A 27,959-nucleotide genomic window follows, 5' to 3' on the forward strand; every position below is an offset into this window, starting at 1 on the left:
CCAACTTAACCATCCTCTCCAAAACTGCAGGATTAACACTCAAAATGTTAAAGAGATCTTCTCTTTGCTTACCAAATGCTGTCCATCCTTATTTCTGAACACCATGTAGCTGTCATGAAGCCTAGGATCAAAATGATGAATTGACTTACACTACATTCAAATTCATGCAGAGATGCAAAACTTGCATCTCTTACATATATCTTCTGCTAAATAAACAGAAACTCAAAAGATCCTTTGGGAGTGATCTAATTAATTAGGATGGATAAATATAACCAGAACCTATAGCAGAAAATCTCTCACTGAACCTTGAAAATGTAAAATGTCAGTGCATAAGAAACACATTCTTGCATGGCCACCTCCCCATTAGCCAGACAAGGAGACAGGGACATCTCTGGAGGATAATTCATGGCCTCTGTGGGCTCTTCTCTTTCCAACAGAAGATTTGTGAAGGGCATCCATAATCAGGCCCCTTTGTTAAATACTCAAAATAGGGCAGAATTCAGTGTTTCAGAGCCTCCATGTGAGACTAATGAGACACTCTGTGTCCCTCAGAAAGTCAGTGAGGCACAACTCCACAATGCTAATCATTCATCCTCAGATTATGAAATATAAATGAACGTGTATTTCTATAATGGCTGGAAATTGCATCTCTGCAAAATGTTTGGAACACAGTAATGTTGATTTGCCAACATCGTTAAAGTCAGTGCAAAGTTATGGTCAAATCTTTACCCACTGATGTGGCAACTAAGCTTGCCCTACAACTTCAAGGAGAAGTTGACTGAAACTCTGTGTTTGATCTCTGCTTTGTTCTGCCTCTAGCTTGCTATTAAAAAAACTAATTTATTTCTACGGCAAGTAGTATCCAGTGCTATAAGGCACATATACAGATTTTTGTGATTTCAGTCATTCAACAAGCTTTGAAAAAGTTGCTGAGATGCTGAGATTACCACAACTATGTCAGAAGCTGAAGAACCCAGCTAAAAAAACCATGTGAAACTACTAACACCAAAAAAAGCTTAAAGCTTTAGAGATCACTAAAGCAGAACATTAGATTCAAAGCCAGAATGCTCCTTGGGCAGCCACGGTAGTGCAGGCTCTTTAAGAAGTTTCAATAAAATAATTAGCTTTGGACATTAAGGACTGGTGCTGAGAGCCCAGAAGAGTGGTACAAAGAGCTACTACTGCAGCCACATGGTCTGTGTGATACATGTCCCTTTGCAGGATTATTGTCCTTGTACTCCACAGAGTACAGGTTTTGTACAGCTTCCTCCACAGGGAAACACAACTTTGATACTTTGCACCTTGAAGGAAGAAGGCACAATGCACACAGCAGGTAATGCTGCGCCTGAATATACTCAATCTTCTAACAAACTTTAAGAAGCTGTCGGCTGAAAATCTACCAGGAAGACATGCAAGTGAAATGTCCTTCAAAAGCATCTGCACATGTCCTTTAAAAGCATTCATGCATACATATGGTGCTATTTACATAGCAATTGTATTTAGTCTCTTTAGGATAGTTTATCCCTGTATGATAGGAAGCATTTCAAAGACTTAACCCCTCTTTACAGAGGCAGAAATTCTATCCTCAAAGCTGTCTTTAATCTTGCCCAGCTACCTAAGTAGTTACTTCTTTTCTGTAAATGTAAAAATGTTTAAATTTATCCACAACTCCTACAGGATCAATGCCCACTTCAGAGGAGTACAAACCACCCTAAGGCAAGCTCACTTTTAGAAGCTCCCTTAAGCTTGTGCTAAGATCCACAGAGAGACCATTCTTTCTTTACCTACTCTAGCATGCCCAGACAATATACTATTTTCTGAAACTAAAAAAGACCTAGGAAAATCCACAGCATTGAACTTGCATATGTAAGTGTTGAAGAGGAAATGTGAAACTGCATGCAAACCATTATCTGAGACCCACAGGCACATACATTAGAACATCAAGACCTGCATAATTTCAGTCATAGGTAATAGAGTACCACAACAGTAAGTGGAACAACCTAGTTTTGCTGAGCATTCCCAGAATAATGCAAAAAGCCCAAATGACCTATCTCAAATGCCCACAAGCAGACCCAGCAGCATCTGGGACAATGCCCGGTTGCAGGCAATGCTTCTCCTTCCCTTGCCCATCTCTTCCAACACAGCAGTTCAGGGAAATTGCACACAAGAAGAAAGGTTTCACCTTCATTCCCTGAGCTCCTCACTGGAATGAAGCCGCTGATGAGTACTAGAACTAGCTGAGCAAAAGGAAGGAGCATTTGCCCACTCTATTTTCTATTCAAATAACTGTCCTGTGTCCCTGGGGAAAAGATGGGACACTGAACAGGAGTGTCAGACTGCAGATCCAGCTTGCAGACCATTCAACACTCTAGTCACAATGTGGTGGACCACTGACCTGGACAAGCACCCTAACATAGCAATTCCCATGGTAGTGCACAAAACTGCCATTTTTGATCTGTTTTCCTGTGCACATCATGAGGGAGACTGAAACCATCCCACATCACCAAGGTTAATTTAATCTTTTCTATTGCTTCAGAAATGAAAACGTCTCAAACTCTTTTAAAAAGTTACAATGAAAAATGTAGTACTATAAAAACACAAGCTTACCATTTCCCAAACTGACAAGATTACACTTGAAAAGTTACAACCAATCTCAAGCAATCTTTAATCTTTAATCTATATACCATTACATACAAGATGCTCAACTTGAACAGAACTTAAATTCAAAGTCTCTTGACTGGATTGCAATACACACATGCCATTAAAAAAGCTGTGGTCAGTTTTGCCTGTTAACCATCTGCATAAATGATTTGTGACATACAGGTGTTATCCAAGCTCCAATTACAAGTCTTTATCATCATCTTCTTATCTGGAGATTTCAGATAGTTATTCATTTCTCTGCTAGTAAAGGAGCTGAAATAAAACGGGCAGTTCTTTCAAAAGATGGGATTTCAGGTTTGGTTACCAAAACAATAAAGGCAGAGATGCTTCCAGATATCCTTTCCTGTCATGACTACTAAGGTAGAACATTATACAGAATCAGAGGAGGTAATGCAACTCACTGCAAAAATCTTCAGTTTGCTCTGTGCAGATCATTATCAAAATCATTTAAATATTCAAAAGGCTCATTCCAGAATTACCCTGGAAAAAGGTGTGATGATTTCCTTTTAGCTTTTTCTCCCTGCCTATGGGACAGGGTATGAAACACCCTTCATGCTCCTATTTCTAACTTCTTTTACCTTTTAAAAACTCAAGACAAAACCAGGTGCAATGCAAATTATACAGTTTAGTTCACTTACCCTATGAATAATCCCAGCTGAATGAAGATGTTTGATACCACACAGCATTTGATAAAGAAGATAGGACATTCGTTCATGGTCTAGCTCCATCTGAATCACTTGGCAGAGATTTGCATCCATGAGCTCCATCACTATGTAGCTTATGAAGAAAAAAAAGAATAATCAGATAATATTGCCATTTTACTGTATTCCTTCTCTTGTATTCCTTCATCTTTTCATATAAATACTTTAAAAATAAATTCTCAGCTTTAGCTCAAATCTGACTTACACATCTTGAAATTCTTCCAGGGATTTTTGTGGTGTGAACACATTCAGTAGGCCGATTATCTGCAGGGAGGGGGAGAGGAAGGGTAATTGTACCACAGCAATAGCAAAGTTGCAGAGTCAACATTTCAAAACTGGTAACTATTATTCTGATATGAACCTCCTGCTATACACTGAAGCTCAAGATGCTCAGTAGCTCAACCAGGCCTAACGTGATGTAAACAGATACAAATGATTTTGAAAGGAATATTTTTCCTCCACAAATCACATAATCTAAAGACACTCTGAGTGTTAAGAAGATGAAATTAAAATCTTAAAACCTAAGGAGCTTAGTCAGTCTTCCCCGTCTTCTTACTTTCAGTCTGAAGACCCGGTAAGGTTTTTTTTTATAAATGAGGAGTAAAAATTAAAACCTGACAAAGACGCCCTAAAAGATACCACTTGGCCACTGACAGAGGTGAAGAAACAACTTCATCCAAACAGAAAACAAGGTTCCTACAGATGCTTTAGGACATTTTGCATTAAGAATGGATGGGATGTACAGAAAGAGGCCAATCTACTACTCATCAAGAATCAGACACTATGAGGTGGAACATTCTTCAGAGAATCCACATATAAACCATCCCGGTCTGACAAAAATTACAAAATTTTCCCAAAAAGCTAGAAGACAGAGTAAGTTTCCTATGACACTCTCCCTCCCTAGCAACCAGGAGAAATTTTATCTTCCTGATGGGTGATTAAAAGAGAAGATAAAGAAGACCACACACATCTGACTCTGAAGGAAGAAGACTGCCAACACCAGCCTTCTGCAGTTCAACTCCAATAAATTTTTCACCTTTTTGCTCACCATTTCTCTGAACTTGTCTACTGCACAGCTTCATGAACACCAGACAGCTACTGCTGTCCCAACACAAGATTCTAAAGTCATTCACGCACCAGGGGAAAAAAGGTATTACAACCTATTTCTTTTTCTCCTGTGTGTCTAGCAGCAGGATCCACATACCAGCCATGGTACGCTTATTTGACAACTGCTTGCAAATTCTAGCAATGTAACAGTGTCCCCCTTGCCAAGTTTGCAGGGGGTATTTAAAGACTGGGCAGGTATTAAAACCACTCAATACAGCTCTTCTGCAAGACCCTTCTGTACTTATCATGGAGATACAAGCATGCAATGGAAATCTCCTCTGAAGTCACTTTCCAAACTTTTACAAAGGATAACCTTCCAGTTAATTCTTTAACACCTGAAGCAGGACACTGCACTCACATTTTTGTGATTAACGCACTTCATAAGGACAAGCTCTCTGTAGGCTCTTTTAGCGTGGGTTTGGTTCTGAAACGGTCGGCTTAACTTCTTGATTGCAACATTCCTCTCAAGGATGGCATCATAAGCTGCACTGTAATTAAAAATAACGTAATTACATCTCCAGTGTCAGGGTCCTTTAAGCTGTGGCAGTTGCAAACATTTTCAGCTAATTTGCATCATGTCTGCAGAAACCCCAAACTTCCAGTATTATCCAGCTTTAGGAATGTGATATAGCAAAGTGCTCTTGCATGCTGAGTGATTCAAAATTTAAAAATATTTCCCAGCTTCAGAGCATTAACACATGACAATCTCTACAATGGAATGCAGTATTTCTGCTTCCAAAGATACTGGGTTCTTGCCACTCACTGGCACTCAAGAACAGACCACCTTAAAAAGATCCAAAACACTTCAAACATAAAAAGCACATCAATTTTACATAAAATCTTCACACTAAAAGGGAAGGAAAAGTAGGTTATAAAAAGGCATTCATTTATGCAGTTGCTTAACATTCTGATGACAATGACAGCATCAAAGTCAGGACAAAAAAAAAGTTAAGAAAGCTTTAACCTCTAGACGTCACTGGCTTTAACTTGGAGAAAAAAAAACCAAAAACATTTTGTTTTCAGACTAATGCCAAGACTGTCATACGATTCAGTGACACAGGCTGTTGATGAACTGATGAAGACTGTTATTGGAGACAACTCCCTCACATATCACACTTCCATGACAGGAAGGCATGGCTTGTTTTTCCTGTAAGAGCTAATACAATAGCTGACTGCCATGCAGACTCTGAAAATATTTATCAGTTACTAAAAAAATCTCAGCAGAGAAAATATTATTTTCTTGTCTCTTCTCAAGAATGGTACTCAAATCTAATGTAGATTAGCTGCCAGTAAACAGAATCATCTATTAAATCCAACTCACTACTTAAAGAAGTGGATTGTCTATGTAGTATGTCAGCTTGAATGATTTGTAATTTATCATCAACAAAGCCTCTAGATGTTACTAAAGAAAAAAAAACCCAGGAACAACCTGTACTGGTAACTATCTTTGACATACATTTTCCCCTATATCTGGAATTCCCCCACCCGCACCAAAGATAAGGGTTATTTTAGGAAAGGCTGCCAACATGGGACTTCTGTTCTAGTATTTCAACTTCTGCATTCCCTGTACATAACAGCAGCCTAGAGCCTGTTTCAGTATCAGGCCATCTACTTAATATTCCTCCAAATCAAGTTGGATCAGTTACAAAAAAACAAAACAAAACAAAACAAAATAAAACAAAAAACAACAACAACAACAACAACAACAACAAAAAAAAAAAAAAAACAACAAACACAAAAAAAACAAACAACAAAAAAAAAACCCCAAACGAATACAAACCATCACCACTGACAACAAAAACTCCAATACAAAGAATTGCACTGTATGGGGATATATGGGCAAGATTTAACCACAGTCTTCATCAGGGTAAGCTGTGATTTAACTAAAAAGGCTTCAATAACCACCAGAGCGATTACAGAACGGCTATAATTACATGGTCAGTTTTCGGTTCTCAGCTCTAGGAAGGGCAATAAATTTGGAAAACAGGCAGCAGTAACATATGACTGGCCATAAGAAGGACAGTAATAACATCTAAAGCTCTTATTGGCATTTAGACAACAACTAAACAAACTAGCCAAGCAACTGTCTACATCCTCAGTATATTAACACATATGCAAACAAAGTCCAGATCAGGTTATTTGTTGCTGCTAGTTAATACCAGTAATCTTAATGCCAGAAGTTACCATTTCAAAAACTCTTTCTAGAGTTTTCTTCAAGTTTCCATTTGCACTTATTACACTGTTTTATTAATCCTGCTAAAACACAAACATTAATTAAAAACCCACATATACCACATTCTCTCTACACTGATCAAGACAAGATCAAGGTAGTAAAGAGGTGACAATTGAGATTATGCATTCCCCTAAATTTCTCTTCCTTGATGTTCTTGTATTTTTATGTACCAGGTTAATATCTTAAGAGTTACAACAAATTGAAAAGTCTGCAAGGTTCTGTGATACTTACATCCTTCTCAAACATTCAAGAAAGCTTCTAGGAAGGTTAAACCAACATTTCTCTTTGAGGCAATGCCACTGCACAGGAAACAGTGCCTACAAGCAGCTAGTTGTCAACAGCTTAAATCAACTGGACGCTTTTCAGTCCACACAGCAGAGCTCTTACTGAAAGAATGACACTGTCAAGTCATACATTCCCAAACTGCATCAGGCACTGACATATGACAGCCAGCACTCCAAATGCTCACTCACTGGTATGGAGGATGCCTCAGATTATGAAACTTAAGTGAAACAGACTCCTAACAAATCATCTCAAGAAGTTCAAACACTTACAAGCAGCAAATATTATACAGAGTACTTCTAGCTTTTGTTTCACTCAAGCAGTGTGGTTTAGGATTAGGATTAGTTTCTTTATCCAGTTTCTTTTTCCCCCATTAATTTACAGGACTCAGCACAGCTGGCTGAATTTGCACAGAAGGGCATCAGTTCTAAAGCTGAACAGGTCAAAAAGCAACAGCAATAACCCTTGCTGAGGAAAATGGCCATCAGTTACCATTGCAGTTTTGCCTACAAAATGTAATTCTCCACACTCCTCCTCTGTAACACACAATACCTCAAAAACATTTTTTACACGTTTAAATTTTAAAGACACCTTACCATACTATCCCTTGTGCTCCTGATCCTATTGGTTTCAAATTCTGATACCGTTTCAATACAGTGAAAGTTGAGTCTCCAATTTCAACGCTGTAGAAATTGTTGTCACGCTTGCTTCTGCTCATGGCGGCGACTTGGTTAGTTCACTTCATCCAAATTTTGTTTCTGGCCTGTGAAGAAATAAAATTTGAAAAACTAAAATTTTACAACTGTATGTTACCTGACATAAGGCAAAACTCCTTTTAAGACACACAAAACAGTTCCCAAATAAGTCCCAAGCGCACATATAAGTTATTTTTCATGTCTGCAGGAATAAGATGGCGCATGTTTGAAATGTTGTATTTTTAGGAGTGTCCCTAAGGTAAGATTCTAGAAGGTCAAAAATAATAGAAAACTGAAAGTTAACAGATGGTAGCAAAAATCTCAGATGGAAAAGACCGAAGATCAAAACGCAGGAAGCTGCACCTCATCCAGAGAGCTCCAAGAGTCCTACCATCCTTTCATAGACACACGAGCAGCAAGAGAGCAGGGCTAGGGCCAGACACTCTCCAGAGGCCTCATTCAACCTGAACTGTTACATAAATCCATAAATAAAAGAGCAACAGAGCATGAATAAGTCTTCCAGATACAGCAATCATCAAAATACTCTTGGTCACAACCACCAGGAATACCTGACACTGATATGGAAACACACACAGTCAATTGAAGCCAGAAAAGGAAAACTGGCCTTGTCAGACATCTTTCATGAGGAAAAGTAATAATCACAAAAAGAACAAAAGTAAGAAAAAAGGATGTATATCCCAAAGTCTTCTCATATTAAAAAAAAGAAATGCAACACCTCAATGCAGATGTCCATAGGAGAAAAAAAAAAAATTGCATTGTGGCTTTTACAGTAATATTTCTCATTTCTTTGATGCTAGCTGTGCACTTTTAACTTTGTCTTCACATAGGTTTTGAGTGTAGCTATAAGAGATGTCTAGTAGTGCAAGTATTTGACTAGAAGAATTGTCTTTGTTTCTTCAAGAGTGACAGCATGCTGCTTTCCATTGTTATTAGCTTAAGGAACATTCTCCCGTATTATTCAACAGTTCCAAGGAGATTCTTGCCATCCATATGCCACAACACAATGCATTTGTTAAATTTTAAGCAAGCTTTGAGAACACAGACAATACAAACATTGCCTCCATAAATAATAACAAATATTGCACAACTAGTATTCTTTTAAGAATCTATGTATTCCACTTTCAACTAGCTCACCTGCATTCATTTCACAGATAGAGGTACAATCAAAACATTCTGACATTTTTTAAAGGAGACATTTTTAACTATTTGATATATTACGAGTTAAAAATGTACTACCTTAATTGGTGGCATTTATCTCAAAAGAAATGTCCATTTAAAGACCCCTTTTCCAAAATGCTGTCAAAAAACCAAATCTCTGTTACAAAGAGTTAACTAAATACCAAAGCAGCTTCTCTCAGTATTTTGGCAGTTTTGTTAAAGGCTTCCCTCCTCAGCTGATAGGGGAGGCATAATTGGACAACTGTTCTGTAACACAAGGAAAAATCTGTATCCAGACCGTACTGGCAGGGTGCAGGTCGGCTTACTGAAGGGAGACCAAAAGCCTAATTTCTTAGCAATACATGACAGCAACCCCAGCTCTTCCTTCCCTATCCATCTTACCACTACATCTTTGGATTTTGCCACTTTCTCAACACTCTGTTCACAGATGTACTTGCACATAGTTTTGGAATAAAGATGCCCAACAACATATAATGACAAAACTCCCTGTGAATTAGAAAAGAGAAAATTTGTTGTCAACAGTATGAGATCAGCCAAACACATTTTTCAAAATCAGAAAACAAAGAACCAAGATACTAATTCATGTAATCTTACATTTGTTCATCGTCAGCTGAGAAAAAACCCAGTACCTTGAGTTTATCCACAAAAAGTGTATTAAGATCTAGTGACATTGAACAATGCAGAGGATTAACTGGAACAGCTTAGTAGACAGAGCTCTGTTGTTTGGTATCAGCATCAAGATAATGAAAGCTTAATACTTCACTTTGGGTAATTCCTCAGAAAGAAATGCAGGAAGGATTGCTCCCCTCCTTCCAAGGTTTCCAGGATAATGTTGACACCTTTCCATTAGTCAGTAAGTATTTTGAATAGCCAAAGCCAAGTGTTTAACTGCATTTTCTTTCATTTTGGTAAATTTCATAGAATCAAAAAGTGAAACAAAGCAAGTATAGTTTAAGAAAAGGATCCTGAGAGACTGTGTTCTGAGAAAATAATTCCTTTATAGTAACAGATTTTACACATATACCATACACAGTATTATCACCGAACAGATTTTATTGCCTTAAAGCCTTGTAATTTGCTACACGTTCAAAACAGTAAAATATGCTTGCCAATATGTACAAGGAAACTTGTATTTACTAACCATTTTATAATTCATAACAGTATTTTAGTACATAGCAGCATATAAAAGAACTCATTGTTTATTTTTACTAATAATATGAGGAAGGAGGGAGAGGTATCCTGAAGTGAGGAAGGAGTGTCTCCACTTGCTGGTAAATTATCATTCCTTTTTCTGCAGCCCTACATGGCATTCATCAAAAATTATCAGTCTGCCCTGTGGTAGCAAGAGATACAGTCTCTCTCTTCATTTTAAATGCATGCTCTCCCAGCATAAAACAGATTTACTCAGTGCTTCAGAAGACATGGAGCCTATTCTCAGAAAAGCCATTTCTTCTTGCACATTTTGTGTAGTGAGTGTAGGATGTAAACAAGCCACTTGGATGTAATGCATTCAGATCAGCCAAGAGGTCTTAGAAATTACATATCCCTTACACCCCTGCCTCCAACCCTCTGGCATTTCATCTGCCATTAATTACAGCTTCCTCAGACTGAACCAGCCCTGACATCCATCTCCTCTGTACCCCTTGCCTCAATGTCTCATAATTTCTACACAGTTTTGAGCCTCAACCATGGAGTGTCAGCCTCTCATTTTATAACCAAGCTCACTTTCATTCGGTGCTTTGCTCCCACTCTGCTCAGAACCAACCCATTGTAATCCCCCTTCCTTTGTCTCAATGGAAGCATCCTCACAAATACCTGGGCCTGCCCAGCTCTGCGAACACAGCTGACAGAAGAAGGCCAAATACTACTTTCTTTCCTATCTGTTAATTTACTGGTAACTGGTCTTACAAAGCCTAGCTTCAAAGATGCACAACACCAAAAAGTTTATCTTTAAATATTAAAGCAAGTCTAAATTCAGAAATTGTCAGGCTTTTAAGATTCTTACACAATATGTGCATGCTGTGTCCTTCATTAAAGCATGATTAAGCTATATCATATAAATTCGCCTGTCTGAAATTTGACATTTTGTTCCATTTTCTAGCAATTTTGCAGAAGCACATATGGAAGGAGAGGGAGGATGGAGATTCCAGATTTCTATTATTAATGAGGAAACTAATAATACAATAGTCCCATTAACTGCCAACTTGCTGGAATGCTGTCAACTGTCAGCACAGAAAGAATCCCATAGATAAGTTCAATTTCCTCTCACACATCAACCATTGTGCCTTTCCTTGAAAATACTGTGCCCAACCGAATTACACTATACGGCAACCTCTTACTGGCAGCCCACAGTCAGTCAAGATAAGGATATTTCAAAACTGAATTCTAAGACATTTCTGTGTGGTTACTACTTCATCATATTGCCGTAAGTACATAAGTTGTGCCAAGGAAGCACAACAAAAATGTAGGAATTGAAAGTGACGCTACATTCAGAGTGAAATCCCCTAGGGGACCTGCAAGGCTGGGTGTAAGTTTTTTTCTGAATTCACTAATAGCAACTACAGTTCAACAGTTCTTCAGCAGACTTCAGATGGTCAACAACTTCTGCTCCTCAGTTCTGTACAGCCTGATACAGTTGTAAAAACAAACATGGATGCATTAAACATACAGCTCCATGAAAAAGCAAGTAGCATTTATCTATGAGAGTATCATGACTAACCTTAAAAAGTATGGACATTTATAAATTGTTTCACTTATGCCTCCTCCTCCTCCTCCACAAGTGAATAATACTAAGAATGAAGTTTGACCAAAAGTCTCCATCCAGCTTTAAAATATGCATATTTAAAACAGTAAAGAAACCATGTATAGCATTGTTCATACCCAAATGTGCACACATTTGCCATTTGCTTCTGCTTAAAGAAAGGCACGTATCTTTAGCATGTCTCAACAAGATTGTTCTTCATAAACTTGCTGACTTTAAGATACCTGGAAGACAGCATAATGCTATATTTCAACACTAAATTTTGTCTCTAATACACAAAATATTAAATTTATTAATCAAAATACTGGACAATGCATGGACACTGTATGTTAAAATGTTTTTCCAGTACAGCACAATAGATTGAAAAACAGATGGGTTTGGGATGGAAACATACCATGGGAAAGGGAGAAGCTAATTCTTTGCTCATACATCTTTCAATTTAAAAGCCCTACTGCGGGTGTGGTGCATTAAAAACTTTAGAAATGTCCAGATTTAAAAAAAAAAATGCAACAAAAAACAAAACTCAAAAACTTGCAGTGTGAAATTATATAAACAGTAGAAATATATGAGGTAAACTTGTCTTTGCAGAATGTATAAATTGATTTCTTTAGAAGGCAGAGAGAGAGATAGGTTGATACTCATTTCAGACCCTGTTTCATTTAATTCCTTTTATACATATGATACCACTGGTCACTGCTCCAAAAGGGCCTCTAGAGTAAGAGAGTTTTAACTCTGAAGAGCACATGAATGTAAAGTGTTTGGACCTGAGCTGGCACCAGTGTGGCTCCATCGAGGTTCACAGCTGTGCAGAGCTCGTGGGACAGACGGTCACCACGCCTGTCCTCACCGTGTCATTCTGGCTCCACTAGGGCAATCTCAAATTTTACGTTTAAAAATCAGTCCAGGCTCATCTGCACTAGGACTCTAAGAAGTTTAGCTGAAACAGCAGGCAATTAAAATCTTTCTCAGCTCATGGGCCCCTGATTAAGCACACAAGTTTATGTATCCAGAATTAGAAATTAATTAGAAAACCATGTGCTTTCTGCAAAACATCTGGGTATTTACCTTCTGCACAGCACCACCATGAAACAGTATTCTCTTGGCGATGACACCTGCTAGCCCTCACATGAAATACAGACCAAGACAGTGCTTCTGAAATCAAAGATCACTTTGAAAACAACGCATAGTTTATGCGCAAGGTTACTTCGCCTAGGCAGCGACCTGAATGCTTGCATTCCAGGCATACAGAGGAACAGAGATGGAACAGGTCTTGTGAAAGAAAGCCTCTCTCCCCTTACATAAGGGCACAAAATATTTTACAACCTCTTCTGCACTTTCCCATCACTAGGGCTACTGAAAACGAACAGGAAAGCTTCAAACGTTGCATTAAAAACTGACAAAAACCACATATTTGAGAGGCATCTCTTCTGTTCAGACAAAGAAACGGAACCCCTGTGAGAATTTTCCCACTAGGGACACGGAAACAGAATAGACCAGAATACTGCCAACTGAAAGGGTGGAGAAACATTTGCTCTGTACAGCTCAGTCGCTAAGACTGCTCCTAAGTGCTGGTTTATACCTTCATTAGACAGCACAAAATCACGGATACATCCTATGCCATAATGCAGAATCCCTTACCCTAAGAGTATCCTTTTATGTAAGGAATTATACATACTCAGCTTATTTCTATTGCAGTGAAGAAGTACAGCTGAGAAGATATTTTCATACCCCAGTTCCCTGAAATATAATAAAACGTAAGAAATGAGAAAAACCAGAGATAGGAACAACCATCATTTTGCATTAAATCAGACTTGGTTTTCATGTTCATGATTTCTGAAACAATCCTCTCCTAAATAAGTAAGCATCAAGCGGGCTAAGTCTTGGAAGAAACTTTGGATGCTAAGCCAGCAAGCAGTCTTTGGGGCAAGACATGTCTGAGGTACAACACAAAAACCAACTAACAGTGATCTGTCTACATGTGCTGGCAAAACTGTTCTACAGTAAAAGATTACTACAGGAGCTGCTCAGAAGTAGGACTGACAAAAAATGAAGACCATGACAGTCAAAGAGACACAGAAATGGAAGAAGGCAACTCTAAAATAAAACAATTACATATATTAACACATTAAATAGTAATATAATCAACATAATATAACAACATAAGCTACCTATCAGTGATGATTCAATAACTCCATTTAGAAGGCATCTAACACTATGAAAATGAATGCTCTGTAGGAATCTGCGGTTGACCTAGAAAAATCCAAGTTCTTCATATACATGCTAGTTAGCTACTGAATGCAGAACAAATGGACAGGAAAGCTCTTGCATTAATGAATTTTATTTAATTTCTTTATGAAAATACAGTTCACACATAGCTGATTTGTATGCATCATGTGTTTTTGAATGCTTGTCTAATTTTCAGCTGTCATGTTTAAAGGTTTCTGGACACCTGCTAAATGGATAGTGCAAACACAGCCTAGTTTTCAGATATGCTTCAAAGGCTCAAATTTAGAAAACAAAGAACTGTTTCTAAAGGTAACTTCATAGCGCACTCAGTCTCAGAAGTAATTACGGTTTTAATGTTTTGTTTGTCCATGCTGCCCTCGAAACGGAATGTTGTATTTTGCAATACTTCCAGCTCTGCTAAATGTTAATGCAGATAGACCATTTGGAAAAAGCAGTTAACATTAGCCAGGTGAAAACTGCAGCAAGATACAACTGAACCATTACAAATGCCAAAGACCTCTAAAAACCTGAATTCTTATTCTAAAATGGAACATTCTCACTGATGACTCTAGGATTTGCATGGCTTTCAAATTATGCTTTCAGATGAGACGGTTTCAAGCTGAACAACCTGCACACGGTTGCCTGACCCACTGCTAATGTTGTCCTGTGTTTAATGAGGCCTCCAGCTGGTGCGTCCTGGCCATGGCAGCGCCGCTGCCCTCAGCCTCTGCACCCCTGCACTGCACAGACTGCCCTGCTCACAGCACTCACAGCACAAGAGCCACGGCACAAATTGAAAGTCGACAGCTCTGATCTCAGGAGATGTTTTCTACTTGCAACTATTAAACAAAACCACAAATACACTGGAGCAATTCTTGTATAGCTCAGATCTGAGGCACAGCGCAGGCACATTCCTTAACAACATTTTAATGTATCTTTTGCTCACCAAGAAGTCAAGCTTCACTAGTTACAGATTCAGTAAAGCAAAGGTGAACACTAGACCTCGGCGTTCACCAAGAAAAAATGTATTGAGGATGGAAAAACCCACATAAAAACAAGGGCACATTTAGATTTCTATGTTATTACTTGCTACTGCTTTCAAGTTCAAACCGAAAATGATATTGTATCACTCCAGTTCGCTCAAAGACGAGAAATTTAAGGCACACTGAATTTTGGTGGGTTTTTTTTTTTTTTTTTTAACTTTAGGACTGTTACTTTTTTTTAATAGCCGTTTTTGTATGGAAAATTCAAAGCCAATTACTTGATTTCCGAGAACCTGTTGAGTATTTAACAATAAACAGATGGCTTTCTCCACTAAAGACGGCAATTTCAGAAAAGATGACAGGTTTGGTATAGATAAATAAATTCGGTTATAAAGCAAAATATTCCTGAGTACACAACAGCAAACAAAACTTGAGAAAATGTAATATGGGCTGTTTAAATCAAGGAATTACTTTACTTGTTTGGCAAACATTCTTGCCAGATTGATAAATCTCTTGCATAGATTTAGAGCCCTCTGTGTTAATCTAACTCTGTCCACAGTACAATTTAACAGGAAACAACTACGTAGAGTCCTAAATTAATAAACAATGAACAAAATCCATTAATATAAATGCAACCTTTGCCATAATTTAATGTTGCAGTTTACAGGTTCATATAAAAACAGCATGCTCCAGCTGGATCACATGATGACTTTTTCTAGTCATCTAGGAAACTAGATATAGTTTTGTTCATATGTATCTGCCATCTCACCTTATTAAAACAGTTACTGTAATTTGAGGAGTCTACTTAGATGGGGAGGACATACAGGGAAATAAACCAACTCCCTCTCCACTCAGGCAGTCTTTTCTTGGCCAGTAGTCACCTTATTACCATAGAATCACCTTAGTTTCCATAGAAGTTCATCTATTTGAAGGTAAATTGCAATGGACTGAACTTAAGTATGCATTCCAAAAGTCACCTGGAGGCCCTTTAATAACAAGGTGCCTATCACTTAAACAGCACAGGTTCACAGTGTCTGACAATATGGTTTTTATCTTCACTACTGATGCCTTTCCCCAAATACCAGTTGTGTTTGGAACAGAAAAGTAATCCTATTACCTTACATAGACAGAGCTTTCTTGCAATGCTCAGCTCCAGATATGAGCATATAAAAAGCATAAGGGGCCTCAAGAGCCAAAAGGTCCTAAGAGTTTTCACCCTGATTAGTAGTGACTGAAGAGTTCTTCCAGATCCTCAATCAAAACAGAAATAAATATTTAAAATTTACCAAGGAGAACATGAAGACAAAAATAACAACAGAGTCTGAATTAGTAGAGGAACATTTGGGTGGTTTTGAACCCCATCTGTAAAACAAAATAAAGATGATGCAGGAAATCAGAATCCAAGTGCCTGAGGATGAACTGAGCATGTTCTAGGGAAACACCAGAGCTACAGATAAATGCTACTGAATTTATCAAAAATCCTTCAATAGACTCCATGCTCAGCCCTGTATTTTCTCCTCTTACAAAAATAGGTGAACTTTTACCTTTTATACTGTTGTAGTAGCATGTGAGGGGCAGGAAAGGTGAAAACTTCTTGATAGAAAAAGCAACTAGCAACTTTTTCTTTTTTATCTACATTACACTTAGTGAGCTTCCTGCATTTTAAATCCTCCCCACCCTAATATTTATGCACTTCATAAACCAAATGAAGGGAGTAAAATGAGTCCGTAAAATTTCATATCTACTTAAAGCCAGCTTCCAGCTTAGAGACAGACTAGGAGTCATTTAAATACACATACATGCAAAAAAGGAGCATATCCTTTCTTATCCATGAAAAAAATGCATGTTTTGTTTTTCATCTTCATTAAACTGACCTGCTGCTTCTTTCAGTCACTTTAGTCAGCCCAGGAAGGGGCTGCGCCAGCAGCTCCAGCACCTGGGTAGAGCACAGGTAAACAGCCTGATCTTCAACCACGACCAACACTGGGAGCTTCCTTGTTTGCTTTGAAGGAAGGGACAGGAGAGGGGAATTATTACTGGCAGCCAGGCAAGAATCTCTCCAGGAAAGAGGAACATACTTATTTCCCAAGCAGAGGTTCCATTAGCAGCTGCTGTCAAATGCAGCCCCTTGAGTTTTCCCTGTTCATGCTGTTACTCGCCCTGTCTTGAAAAAGCCAATTTCACAGACACTGAGGACAGGCACGTTCTGCAATGTCACTGAAGCAGGGACGCCTCAGGGATTATATTTGCAGAGTTAGTCATACAGATAGGAACTTGAAGCTGGCATGTTCTCTAGCACTTCCCCTGTCAGACCTACTGATCAATACTACAGCATCTAATCAAAAGTAAATGCTTCCATTAAAAATTGTGCTATTTTGGGAACCTCACCCCAAATGGTCTTAAAACTCACAATAAAAAGTTAATAACAAAATCAGGAATGAGCTCAAACAGCTAATTTTCAGCATTATGGTTTTTGCACCAGTGCTGGAACTCCCTGCATCAAATTACGTTCAAATACTAGTCAGCCTGAAATAGCAATCACTCACAGGTGCAATCACCAGTGACAAAATATTAACAGCTGAACCTGAAATTAGGGAAACCTGAAGTTGGAGACAGGATTCGTGTATTAGGCAACTGGAATTTGAGCTTTTCCGTTTCCATGCCTCAAGTATCTGGGAACAGTCTGATGCACTGTCAGAAGTAACTAATGATTCAGAGGCTGTTAAATTGTGAGGAAAGCCCTCCCACAGGCAGCAATAAAATTAGGACTGTAACTAGCAAAATGCTGATACTGTCTCTAAACAGGTAGTATAAGACCACATGCAAACATGCAGAAAAGCCACAAGAAACAACTCCTGTTGCTAAACACTGCTCCAGGTGAGCCATTTCCTAGCACTGCTGGGGCAGCTGGAATGGACAGAACCACCAAAGCTCCACCAGCGATTTCACACACTGCGCCCTGTGGAGCACAGGCAGAGTCGGCACCTCCTCATCACATTTCCCTCAGAAGCTCAAAGCAAGCATTTATGCAAACCAAGAACAACATACCAGTATTTTCTCATCCCGTCTGCTGAACAAGGGTCAGCAGCAACAACTTCAACCACAGAACCTGCATTCACAGATTCTGAGTACCCTCTATATAAAAGTCAGTATTACTGCACATTTCTAAAGCAAATTCTCATACTGTGAAACATCTCTTGCAAAACATCCAAAAATAAGACAATCATTTCTGGTACCACGAGAACATTAGCTTTGTTTAATACCAAATTCAATTAAATTGAGAACTAAATTCTTTAGTCAGATAAAACTCATCGCAGACTTTGCACATGCAGGATAATGAAGAACCAAGTAACAAATGCACCCGCAGTAAAATACCTACAAACAATGTGTGTTTTGCAGTGATTCTCTTTTCAAAATAGACATTTTTTAGCTTTTTATCAGTAAACTTCCTATTGAGAGGATTTCATTTAATCAACCCTCTTCCTTTCGCACCTACATTTCTCTATATATAAGACATTGTCCCATAATCTCATTAGTCTATAAATTACAGCCCCTCTACTACAAAAAATACTAAAAAAAGCATGTAATGGTCACTCATGAAGAGTTAAGGCATTGTTTATTAATGGCACAGGACAATTAAAGAGACTGCCATGAAGCACAGGAAAAAAAGCCACATGGGCTGTCTGTTTCTGTTCATCTTACACACACACACATTTTACCTAAACCAGTCAGGTAACTGATTCAGTACTGGCACTTTGAGCTACTCAGCTTTATCCCTCTTTTACAACTGTGACTAAAGCAGCCCGTCATAGAAGAAATTATCCTGACTTTTGATTTATGGCCTGCCTGCCAATTAGGTAAAACACACACTACAGCCACCAGCAGCTCTAACTTCACCACATGGGAAGTTAAACAAAATTAAAGTTCAGAAAACAGAAAAACGAGAAGATAAGACAAAATACAGACACTTCCAGTAGCCTGAAGCAAGGGAAGAAAGATGCGTAAGTGAATGTATGCTATCAGCTCCATGAAAAGGAGAAAACTTGTGCTTGCTTATCTACCATTCCTTCAGCCACCTCCTTCTCCTCGAAGCAAGCAGGAGAGTCTGTCAGTTCCTGGCAGGGATACGAAAACTCACAATATTATTATTATTACTATTATTATTATTATTAACAATAATAATAATAGTAATAATAAGAATAATAATCATCTGTGATTATTACACACCAGGTGTTATCCAGATTTCCAGTTTTCTGAAATATAGTATCTTTAAAGGTACATAATCTAAGCATGGAGCTATCTCTAGAGAAAGACACCAACATAAACACTTAAACCTCCTGAAAGCTGCACTAAGAGTTACAAAGCTCAGGATGTACCCAAAATTATCTGAGGGTTTCAAATTGATTTTGGTGATAGACACAATCCTGGTAATCCAAGGCAGCAGCAAGTAAGACAGCAAGACATACAACTTCCCAGCATTTCTCACAGTCAACTCCTACAACACAGCTGCTCTGGAATACCAGTGCACCCTCTCTGGAAAACCTTCACCTGTGGCCAAAGCACTAAACTAACTCTTACCAAGTTACAGATCACGTCTAATCTAGTTTACTACGTGTCACTCTGCTGCAATATGTTATTCTGTATTACATGTTTTCCAGGGGGCTGTATTTTGTGATAAGGCTACATGTGACACAAAGCTTAACATAGGAAGCTGTACAGTGAAATTATGTATTCGTAAAGGAGTACACTGCAAAGTTCCTCTATTCTTAAATATTCTTGTTTTCTTAAGTCATTAGACAACAGCAGAGATTCTTTTAGAAAAGTATCTTCTGTTCCCTTGAAAACAAGTTTTAGATTCAAATGCCAGGAGGCTGTAAATGAGGCAGGCAGGCTGAAGCATGCAGTATTAAACATGCTGTAAACTGGCATTTCTAATGATGAAGATTCTAATCCTATCTTTCCTCTTGAATTTTTTTATGGACTCCTGAACTGTGACTTCAATTAACCATGAAAAAAATTATTAGGTAACATTTTTCTAGAACAAGCATTATCAGAATGAGCAGTGCTATATCTAAAAAAAAAAAAAAAATCACTCTGTAAACTCTGCTGTGCTGCATTTCATAGGAGAACATCTCTACAGCTTCTTCAGTGTAATGTCATATGAAGCTCCACTACAGATTGGTTCCACAATGAATCCTATTACCACAATATATAAAGTAACCCCTTGTGTCTTCCAGGTCAGTTTTGACACAGAAATCATAAACCACAATAGCTTCAACAAAAGAAAACTTGTATAACTCTACATTTTGGCAAAGAAGCTGTTATGACAACAGATTAAAAGACTATTCTTAGCAAAACTCTCCTTTTCAGAAATAATAGGATAAAACAAGGATCTTCCAATTCCTTAATCCTTTTTCAAGTAAAAGACTATAGAAAAGAATGACAAATGGAAATCAAGGTACGCATTTTTTAAAAAAGCTTAAAATATTCAGGTTTACTGCAGGGCACTATTTGTCAATTTAATTTGTTTTGTTTTGTTTTTTTTAATAATGCTCTTAAAATCTGAAATCAGTGAAAATTCAGTACAGCAACAGTTCAACAAGCTGTTCTATTTTAAGCATCCAATTTAACTGTCAGAAGTGCAATCTGAGTGCCTGCTGCTGGACCCAGAAAACACATTTAATCATAATCATACCTAAACCATAACTGCAACTACTGCATTCTAGGGAATGCCATTCCATACTGCTTTATGTCGCTCCCTTTTGGCAGAATCATGTGTCATGGCCCATTCAACTTACTCATGTACTTGAAAAAGCTTAACCATACATAACTTGAAACTGACAAGAAAAGAATAAATTACTAATCTGGTCACAACATTGTTTCAGCTGACTACCTAAGGGACCACTAATTCCCACCATTCCACAAAGGCCTGCCTGCATATGGTAGCTCTCTGCACATCCAATGACCACTGGCAAAGCAACAGAGGCAAACCATCAGCAAAATAAAGCAGTGAATATAGCACAGAATGCTGCAACGAGATCTGCATAAGTTTAGAAGCAAAATCGCACTCCAGGATTATTCCTGGGGTAGGAGGAAATCCTTGTTCTTTAACCTCTTCTTGCAGGGGGAAAAAAAAAAAAAAAGCGTATAAAAGCTAAATGTTTCAGCAAAAAAACCCCAAATGGTTCCTTGTTTCAAAGGAGAACAGCAAAGATACCAAGTGACCTAAAATAGTAATTAAGTATCAGTGATCAAGAGGACAATAGCTATAGAACATTAGAGGAAGGAAGGATTTGGGTAACAGCTGGGAAAGAAGTTTTCAGAATGTTTTAAAACTACATTAATTTTAACTTTTAATCCCAGCTACAAAAACTTAGAATCCAATTACGAATGTGCTACTTTTGTTAATTCATGCATTTATCTGTGAAATACAAGCAGATTAACGTGCTATGAAATCCTGTCTAAAGTATTTGGCATAAAATACCTCTGTAACAAGAGCTTTAGAATGGAACAAAAATCTCCAACACATGACAATTTCAGCATTAAGAATTCCTTCTAAGACACCTCTTGTAACACAATACAATACTTTGCACAATAATTTCTTGGGAGTGGGAAGGAAGGCAGCACATTTCAAAATAAAGCAACTACTTCCTGGGTAATTTGTAGGACACTACACCAGTAATTATTAATAGCAATAGTCTGTTCTGTTGTCCCATTTCTCTAAGCCTTCAGTAATGCCTGATGCTCTGCCCCAGTGTAAGGGGTTTGCATGGCCAGGTCTTGGTAGCCGGGGGACTCCAGGGGTGGTTTCTGTGAGAAGCTGCCAGAAGCTTCCTCCATGTCCAGCAGAGCCAAAGTCAGCCATGCCAAGACAGACAGGCTGCTGGCCAAGGCTGGGCCAGTCAGGAATGCTGGGAACACCCCTGTGCTAACAGCTTGTACTGGGTCTGGCTGAGCTGGAACTCGTTTTCCCACAGCAGCCCGCACAGTGCTGGGCTTTGCACTGGGAGCTACAAAGGGGTTGATAACGCACCAGTTGTGGAAATTACTGAGTAGAGCTGGCAGCATCAGCCCCATCAAGAGGGTCCCATCTTGGGAGGGCACACAACTAGGCCAGCTGACTCAAATTAAAAAGAAATATCCCTTACCATATGACAGAAGTTCCCAAAACCAGGAAGAGTGAGAATTTCCATTCTTTAAATAAGAATATTATCCTTCAAAAGCACTGCTGTGCACTGTACACTAGTGCTGGTGGATATGCCTACAAAGAGCTGCAATGAGAAATTTTCTAAAGAAAACTAAAAAAGAATTTCAAATAACGTAAAATAAGGGGAAAATAAAGTAGCCCTCATCACATCAAAGTTTTCTGATTTTACCACAATGTCATGCTAGTATTTACAAAACCTTTTTATGTCCAATCTAATCTTATTATAAACTGAACTGTCTTTTTTTCTTCCACCATCTTGACACTAAAGTGGCACAAGAACCTTGTAATGCTTTTCAAAAAAACCAGCAAAAGAAACCCTGTCTATTGTTCAACAAGGATGAGTTTTGCACTGCTTCAACTGTGCAAATGAAAGACACCCACTGCTGGAAGGCTCCGCTGCTCATTAAATGAGTGAGCAGCAGCTATGCACAAGGACCTTCCTGTTACTGTGTGTCTCCTGAGTATTCACTTCTTAGTGAAGTGAATCATGTTCATGTTACTACTCTTCCTTCTGTGAAGGTGACTAGGATGTTTGTCACCACCCAAAACACAATGAAAAATCCAGAATTTATCAAGATTTATGCTGGTTGGCATGTCAACCACAGCATTCATTTTTACTGTTTCCATAGTAAAACTTAACATTAGGATTACATCTTCAAAAATATGTATTTTTACATGGTATTACAAGTAAGCATTGTGACATGTACTTACTCCAACATCATCTTAGGTGTTGAAGCTACTAAAGAACACAAGTTGAATTCTCAAGGATGCGCCATCCCTAACACCAGATTTCCTACACAATTCTCTCAAGAGTCACACATGAGCAGCTGTATTCACATATCAAAATACTACAAGTTCATACCAGGACAGCTGCTTTGTAAAGATACAAAACACTTACTCTGGGTTGTAACTGTCTGCACTGCTCACCTCTTTTTCACTAAGACCACTGGTTGATTTTGCTAAATAGACAAATATGTAAGAACTTACAGAAACAAATCAGATGTGGGACATCTTCTCAAGGCAGTAGAAGCATTAAAGAGAGATTTATGGATCTACCATGGCCCTTTTTCTTTCTTCCAAGCGCCATTAGTCCTGCCACCTCCCCGCAGTCATGGACTGGAACTCAGCTGGTTTGCTCCATAAAGCTGCTTGCTGGGATAACCATGCTCCAGCTAAGCAAAAGGAACCATCACCCACCCAGCAGATCAAAGCCCAGCAGCAGCAGCTGCCAACCTGTTCCTCCAATACAGAAAGCAAGACCTGGACTAACTTCAGCTGGCTAACAGGCTGTTGACTGCCAGCTGTTTCTTTAGAGATGGGTTTCAAAGCGATCACAGGCATGACAGGTACCATAACCCTTCTTGTTGGCCTTTATGCTAGCCTGGAAGCACTTCTGGCCTAGCCAGCTGGAAAGTTCAATGCAGGGCAGAAAGATCTGTATTACCACCAGCAGACTTGAACTAAGATGCTTATCACATCTCACTACTTTTCCCTTCACAACTTCTAACACAGTTCTGAGCAACTTGGTTCACCTCAATCACTCTGCCTTTGTTCTGCCAACTTCCTCAAGCTACATGGAAAATAGAAGTTTTAAAATCTACAAACAGTAGAATTATAATATGGCTTGGAAGCAACCTTGGTAGATCACCTACAAAACAAGTAGAACTTCAAATTTGTATTCCCCTCAGGCTGCTCTGGACCTTTTTGAGTCCAAAGTCTCAATGGATGAAGATTCCATGGCCCTTCTGGGCACTTGATCCATAAGAGGGGGTGACTGCTACACCAAGACATTCACTCCCTCATGACCTACTGAAATTTCCATTTTTATATCTTGCAGCCATTGAGTCATTCAGAGGAGCAAGTGGCTCCATCACCTCTAAAACCCCTTGCTTAAAGCTGGTTAAATGCAGCAATTACGTTCTCCCTCAGCCTGCTCTCCCTCAGGTTGCAAACCCAGTCCTTCGTGCACTCTCAGGTACTCGAGCCCCTACCCACGTGTGGAACCCAGTGCTGGATTCCTCCATTAGTCTCCCACACAGTGCAGATGTGTGTGATCCCAGCAGCTCCGCAGGGCAGTTTCACAGCTGGAAACAGTTCCTCCCTGCACCTGCTGGTCAGGCCCTGCCCAATGCAGCCCAGTCAGTCATGACCCTTCAGGGCTACAGGGGCACAGTGCTGACTCCTGCTCAGCAGGAGCCCCAGCTCCTCTTCTGCCAGCAAACAACAGCTGAACAATCAGTTTCATTCTATAAAGCTGGGCATTTCCATGACTTTTGAGATTCCAGTGAGAACCAGGATACCCACTGTTTATCCTTCTTATTTCACAAAATCAAAACACCAGGCTTGAGACATTTCAACTTTTGTTCAGCAGGTAAGGGGAAAGGTAAATATTTGAATGGATACAGACTACAATGATGGGACACTTTGGCCATAGTGCATAATTGGAAGAATAAATACTGGGTTAAGACACTTTCCTGCACACTTATATATTTATTTATATATTTAAAATCAAAAAATGCTCAGTACAGCATCAATAAAGTAATGGAAGGTTGTCAGAGTTGTGTGCTTGTCTTTTTTTTCTTTAATACTCAAAAATCAATAATTACAGCAAACAGCTGTCCAGTAGCACCACAGAATCACATTTTGCCTTTTTGGTTTAAGTGTACACACAAATGAGCTCGTATACAGTATTTGCTTTGTTTGCAAAACAACTGACCATTGAGCTGAAGTACATTTTTCTGTCAGTCCTCATTTTACCATTAGTCTGCAATATTCAGCTAGGAATGATTAATAAGCATCCCATCTGTTCACATATCAAGCAGCATTTATCCAACAATAAAAATTACAGTATAGGCAACAACAATTTTAGTATCAAGCTTACAGGCAATCAATTTGAACAGAAAAAGAATCAAGAATTAGTAAACTTAAAAGAAAAAAATCATTCAAAGTTAAGGAGAAATGTGCAGATGTTAATTATAAGCTTGGAACACCAAGATCGTTCTCCCTTCACACACAAGAATAGCTTGAAAAAGTATTTCAGAATCCATGGCAAAACTGTGGTGAATTTCACAGCAGACAAGCATCATAAGCAGCCTCAACTGGCTTTTTAAAAATATTTCAAATGCCAAGAGATCCTTCCATAACATAAGCAGAAGCCTGTTTGTGCAGGTTTTGAATTAAGGACTAAGGGTTTTTTTTAAAGGAAGCATTTACAGCAATAAACATTTAGCCTTTATTAAAAATAAGACTCAAAAGAAGATTAGTCTGATTTCCAAATTAAAACACTATATATATTGAAAATAACAAATATAGTAAAACTCTATACATACAGAGCACTTTTTTTGCCAAGGGGAGGGATTGGGAGGGTGGGAAATGAAGGTTAAGTAATAGCACACCATGCTTTTCAGGAGACTATTAAGAAGGACATTTGTATTTGTCCAGAATGCTGGATCAATCTTCAGAAATGAGGAGCTAAATGTGTACTTTCCATGCATATTTTAAACAATAAGCATTCAAATAATTCAGGTAGTTGAGGAAGGATGAAAAAGAAACCAAAACACATATACAGTGAATAGCCATTTCAGGTAAATAACAGGCAGAAAATAAATTCAGTTGTTACCATCTTGAAACATTTATTCCTTATTATTTGCATAACAATTCTACATAAAACATTAGCAAAGAAGGTTACACCTGCACATCTAATAAGCCATCAAAGCCTTGGTCCTTAAAGAGCAGGGTTAAAAGTAAAAATACAAAAACCACAAACAAAAGGCAACCCTATTTCTGCCTAGAATGCACAGTCCAAAACTAAAGGACCTGGAACCCCCTTAGATCACTTGACTAATATTTCTGATTTAGAAGTCTCCATGAAGTATATGGTAGCCCACAAGATTACTCTGAATGCTTATACAAGCCAGTAGTCTAAAAACCTTGAGAACTTTCACAGTGGAAAAAGACATTATAATTCCTTGTTTCAGAGTACAACTTAGTTCCTCTGCAACTCTGAATTAGTTTTGGTTCAGCAGATATTTCTCTCTCTGTTCTATCACACTTTTTCCCAGATGGCCTTGAAAATCATCAACATCTGCAGGAAGCCCGCAATGTGTCTGGTCCCTGCCCTGGCATCCCACGTTATGCATCCTACTGTCAAACTAGCCTGTGTTACGCATCTTTGAATCAAGTGGGGAAAAACGAAAGATGGCTGTGCCCAGAGACTGAGATCAAAGCAGAGGACTATCTGAAATTCAACATTTTTATTAGCTACTGTTGGAAGCATCAAGAGCTTCCCTTCTTTATATACAAGGAACACTCAAGTAAGTCAGTGAAATCACTTTGACAGCACCCTTAAATAAGTTTGGCCCAGATTCACTTCATGTTACAGTTTAAACCATTTCCAAGTTATCTAACACACGGATATACTTGCAGACATGTACTGAAGACATTAGTTACTATTCTGCCCTGGAAATGCATTTGTTGGCACCTCTAGAATCAAAACCAGGTCTCACATGACCTGCAACACCACCACTGTAAGTCTCCACACCTGTAAGTAAAACCCAGCTGCAATGAGTAAACTTGCTCAATTCCACATGCACATGCCCTAGGGCAAGTAATACTTTCCATCCCCAAACAAGCATAACACCCTTTGTGTTTGTATTATCAGATAGGCCAAAGCGCGTAGGATTTGTAGACTGCCTGAAAGCCTTCAGCAAGCCTGTTCTGCACAACAGTGAGATTCAAAACCACACCATACGTGCAAAAACATTATTGTAGCTGGGGAGTAGAATAAATAATCAAGTGGGATTTCGTTTTGTAGGTTATTAAAGGAGCTCAGGTCAAACTTCACTGATGGTACTGCTCCAGGCAGAAAGGCATAAAAAACCAGGCTTTGGAAGGAAAGCTGGATGTAACGACACAGAAATCAAAAGCAAAAGAAATTCTGCAAAGAGACAGCTCACTCCGTTTGAAAGAAATTTAAGAATTAAAAGGCAAAAGCATCAAAGCCGTTGCCGGTCACCCCCAGCCCGTGTATCGAGAGCAGTTACATTATCCCAGAGAAGTATTATTTGCTTTAAGAGGCATTTTTAAACGCAAGGTCACGGTAGCTGCCCACGGAGGGCTGCATTCCCCCCACCCCGCCCTAGAACGCTCCTTCCCCGCAGCCGGAGCGGCCAGCCCGGCCTGCCCGGTGCCCCCGCTCCGGGCGGAGGAGGAGGAGCCCCGCGCCGAGCCTCCTGCCCCTCCTGCCACACCAACAAAGAGGTCCCCGCCATTATCCACCCGCACCTCTCCCGACCCCCCAGCGCCGGCAGCCACGGAAGGTCACCGGCTCGGAGTGCCGCGCACCGCCGCCCGCCCCCGGGCAAGGGCACGGCCGGCCCCGGCTCCCTTCCCGCCCGCCGAAACGTAAACAAAACCGCCCGGCCCGGCCCCGGGCCCCGCGGCGCGGCCGCTCCCCGCCCGCCCCGGGACCGCGCCGCCGCCCCGCTCCCCTCCGCCCACCGCCGCTCCCGGGGGCTGCGGCCCCGGCACCGCTCACCGACCACCGCCTCCGGCCTCGGCCGCTGAGTAATGAGCCGGGCCCGGGCCGCGCACTCGCACCGCGCTCCGCCCGCCGCGGCTGCGGCTGCGGCTGCACCGCCCCCTGCGCTCGCCCCGCCCCGCCCGGCCCGGCGCTGCCCCGCTCCGCCGCCCACCGGCCCCGGGGCCCGGCCCCGCCGCCTCCGGCCCCCCGGCTGCCCGCTGCCCCCGGCGCCCGCCGCCCCCGGCCCGCCTGGCTTCGGCCGTGGCCCTGCGAGTGCTTTGGTGCCTCGGCTGCCCCGGGCCCGCGCATCCCTGCTGGGAACCAGCATCGCTCTGCCTCCTCCGCGCCCTTTCCCCTGGAGCAATTCCTTTCCTGGATTACT

The 27,959-nt window shown here is 39.9% G+C and overlaps 1 protein-coding gene across 4 annotated transcripts in view; it reads right to left on the reverse strand.

Annotated features, from left to right (window-relative positions):
* Positions 1 to 27,680, reverse strand: part of MAPK8 (mitogen-activated protein kinase 8) — a 39,862-nt gene extending 12,182 nt beyond the window's left edge. For 3 of the 4 annotated variants that reach the window (XM_066191277.1, XM_066191279.1, XM_066191280.1), the window contains exons 1-5: positions 27,593 to 27,680; positions 7,581 to 7,747; positions 4,828 to 4,957; positions 3,568 to 3,626; positions 3,300 to 3,438 (exon numbers count right to left, since the gene is read on the reverse strand). In XM_066191277.1, coding sequence (XP_066047374.1) covers positions 3,300 to 3,438; positions 3,568 to 3,626; positions 4,828 to 4,957; positions 7,581 to 7,702 — 450 coding nt within the window. In that variant the 5' untranslated portion in view covers positions 7,703 to 7,747; positions 27,593 to 27,680. Of the gene's footprint in view, positions 1 to 3,299; positions 3,439 to 3,567; positions 3,627 to 4,827; positions 4,958 to 7,580; positions 7,748 to 27,555 lie in introns of all 4 variants that reach the window. The other variant, XM_066191278.1, reaches the window with a different exon arrangement.
* Between the last annotated feature and the right edge of the window lie 279 nt (positions 27,681 to 27,959).

Source organism: Chamaea fasciata, unplaced genomic scaffold (genome assembly GCF_029207755.1).
Source record: "Chamaea fasciata isolate MVZ Bird 193981 ecotype frontalis unplaced genomic scaffold, bChaFas1.0.hap1 SCAF_9, whole genome shotgun sequence".
Taxonomy (NCBI): domain Eukaryota; kingdom Metazoa; phylum Chordata; class Aves; order Passeriformes; family Sylviidae; genus Chamaea; species Chamaea fasciata.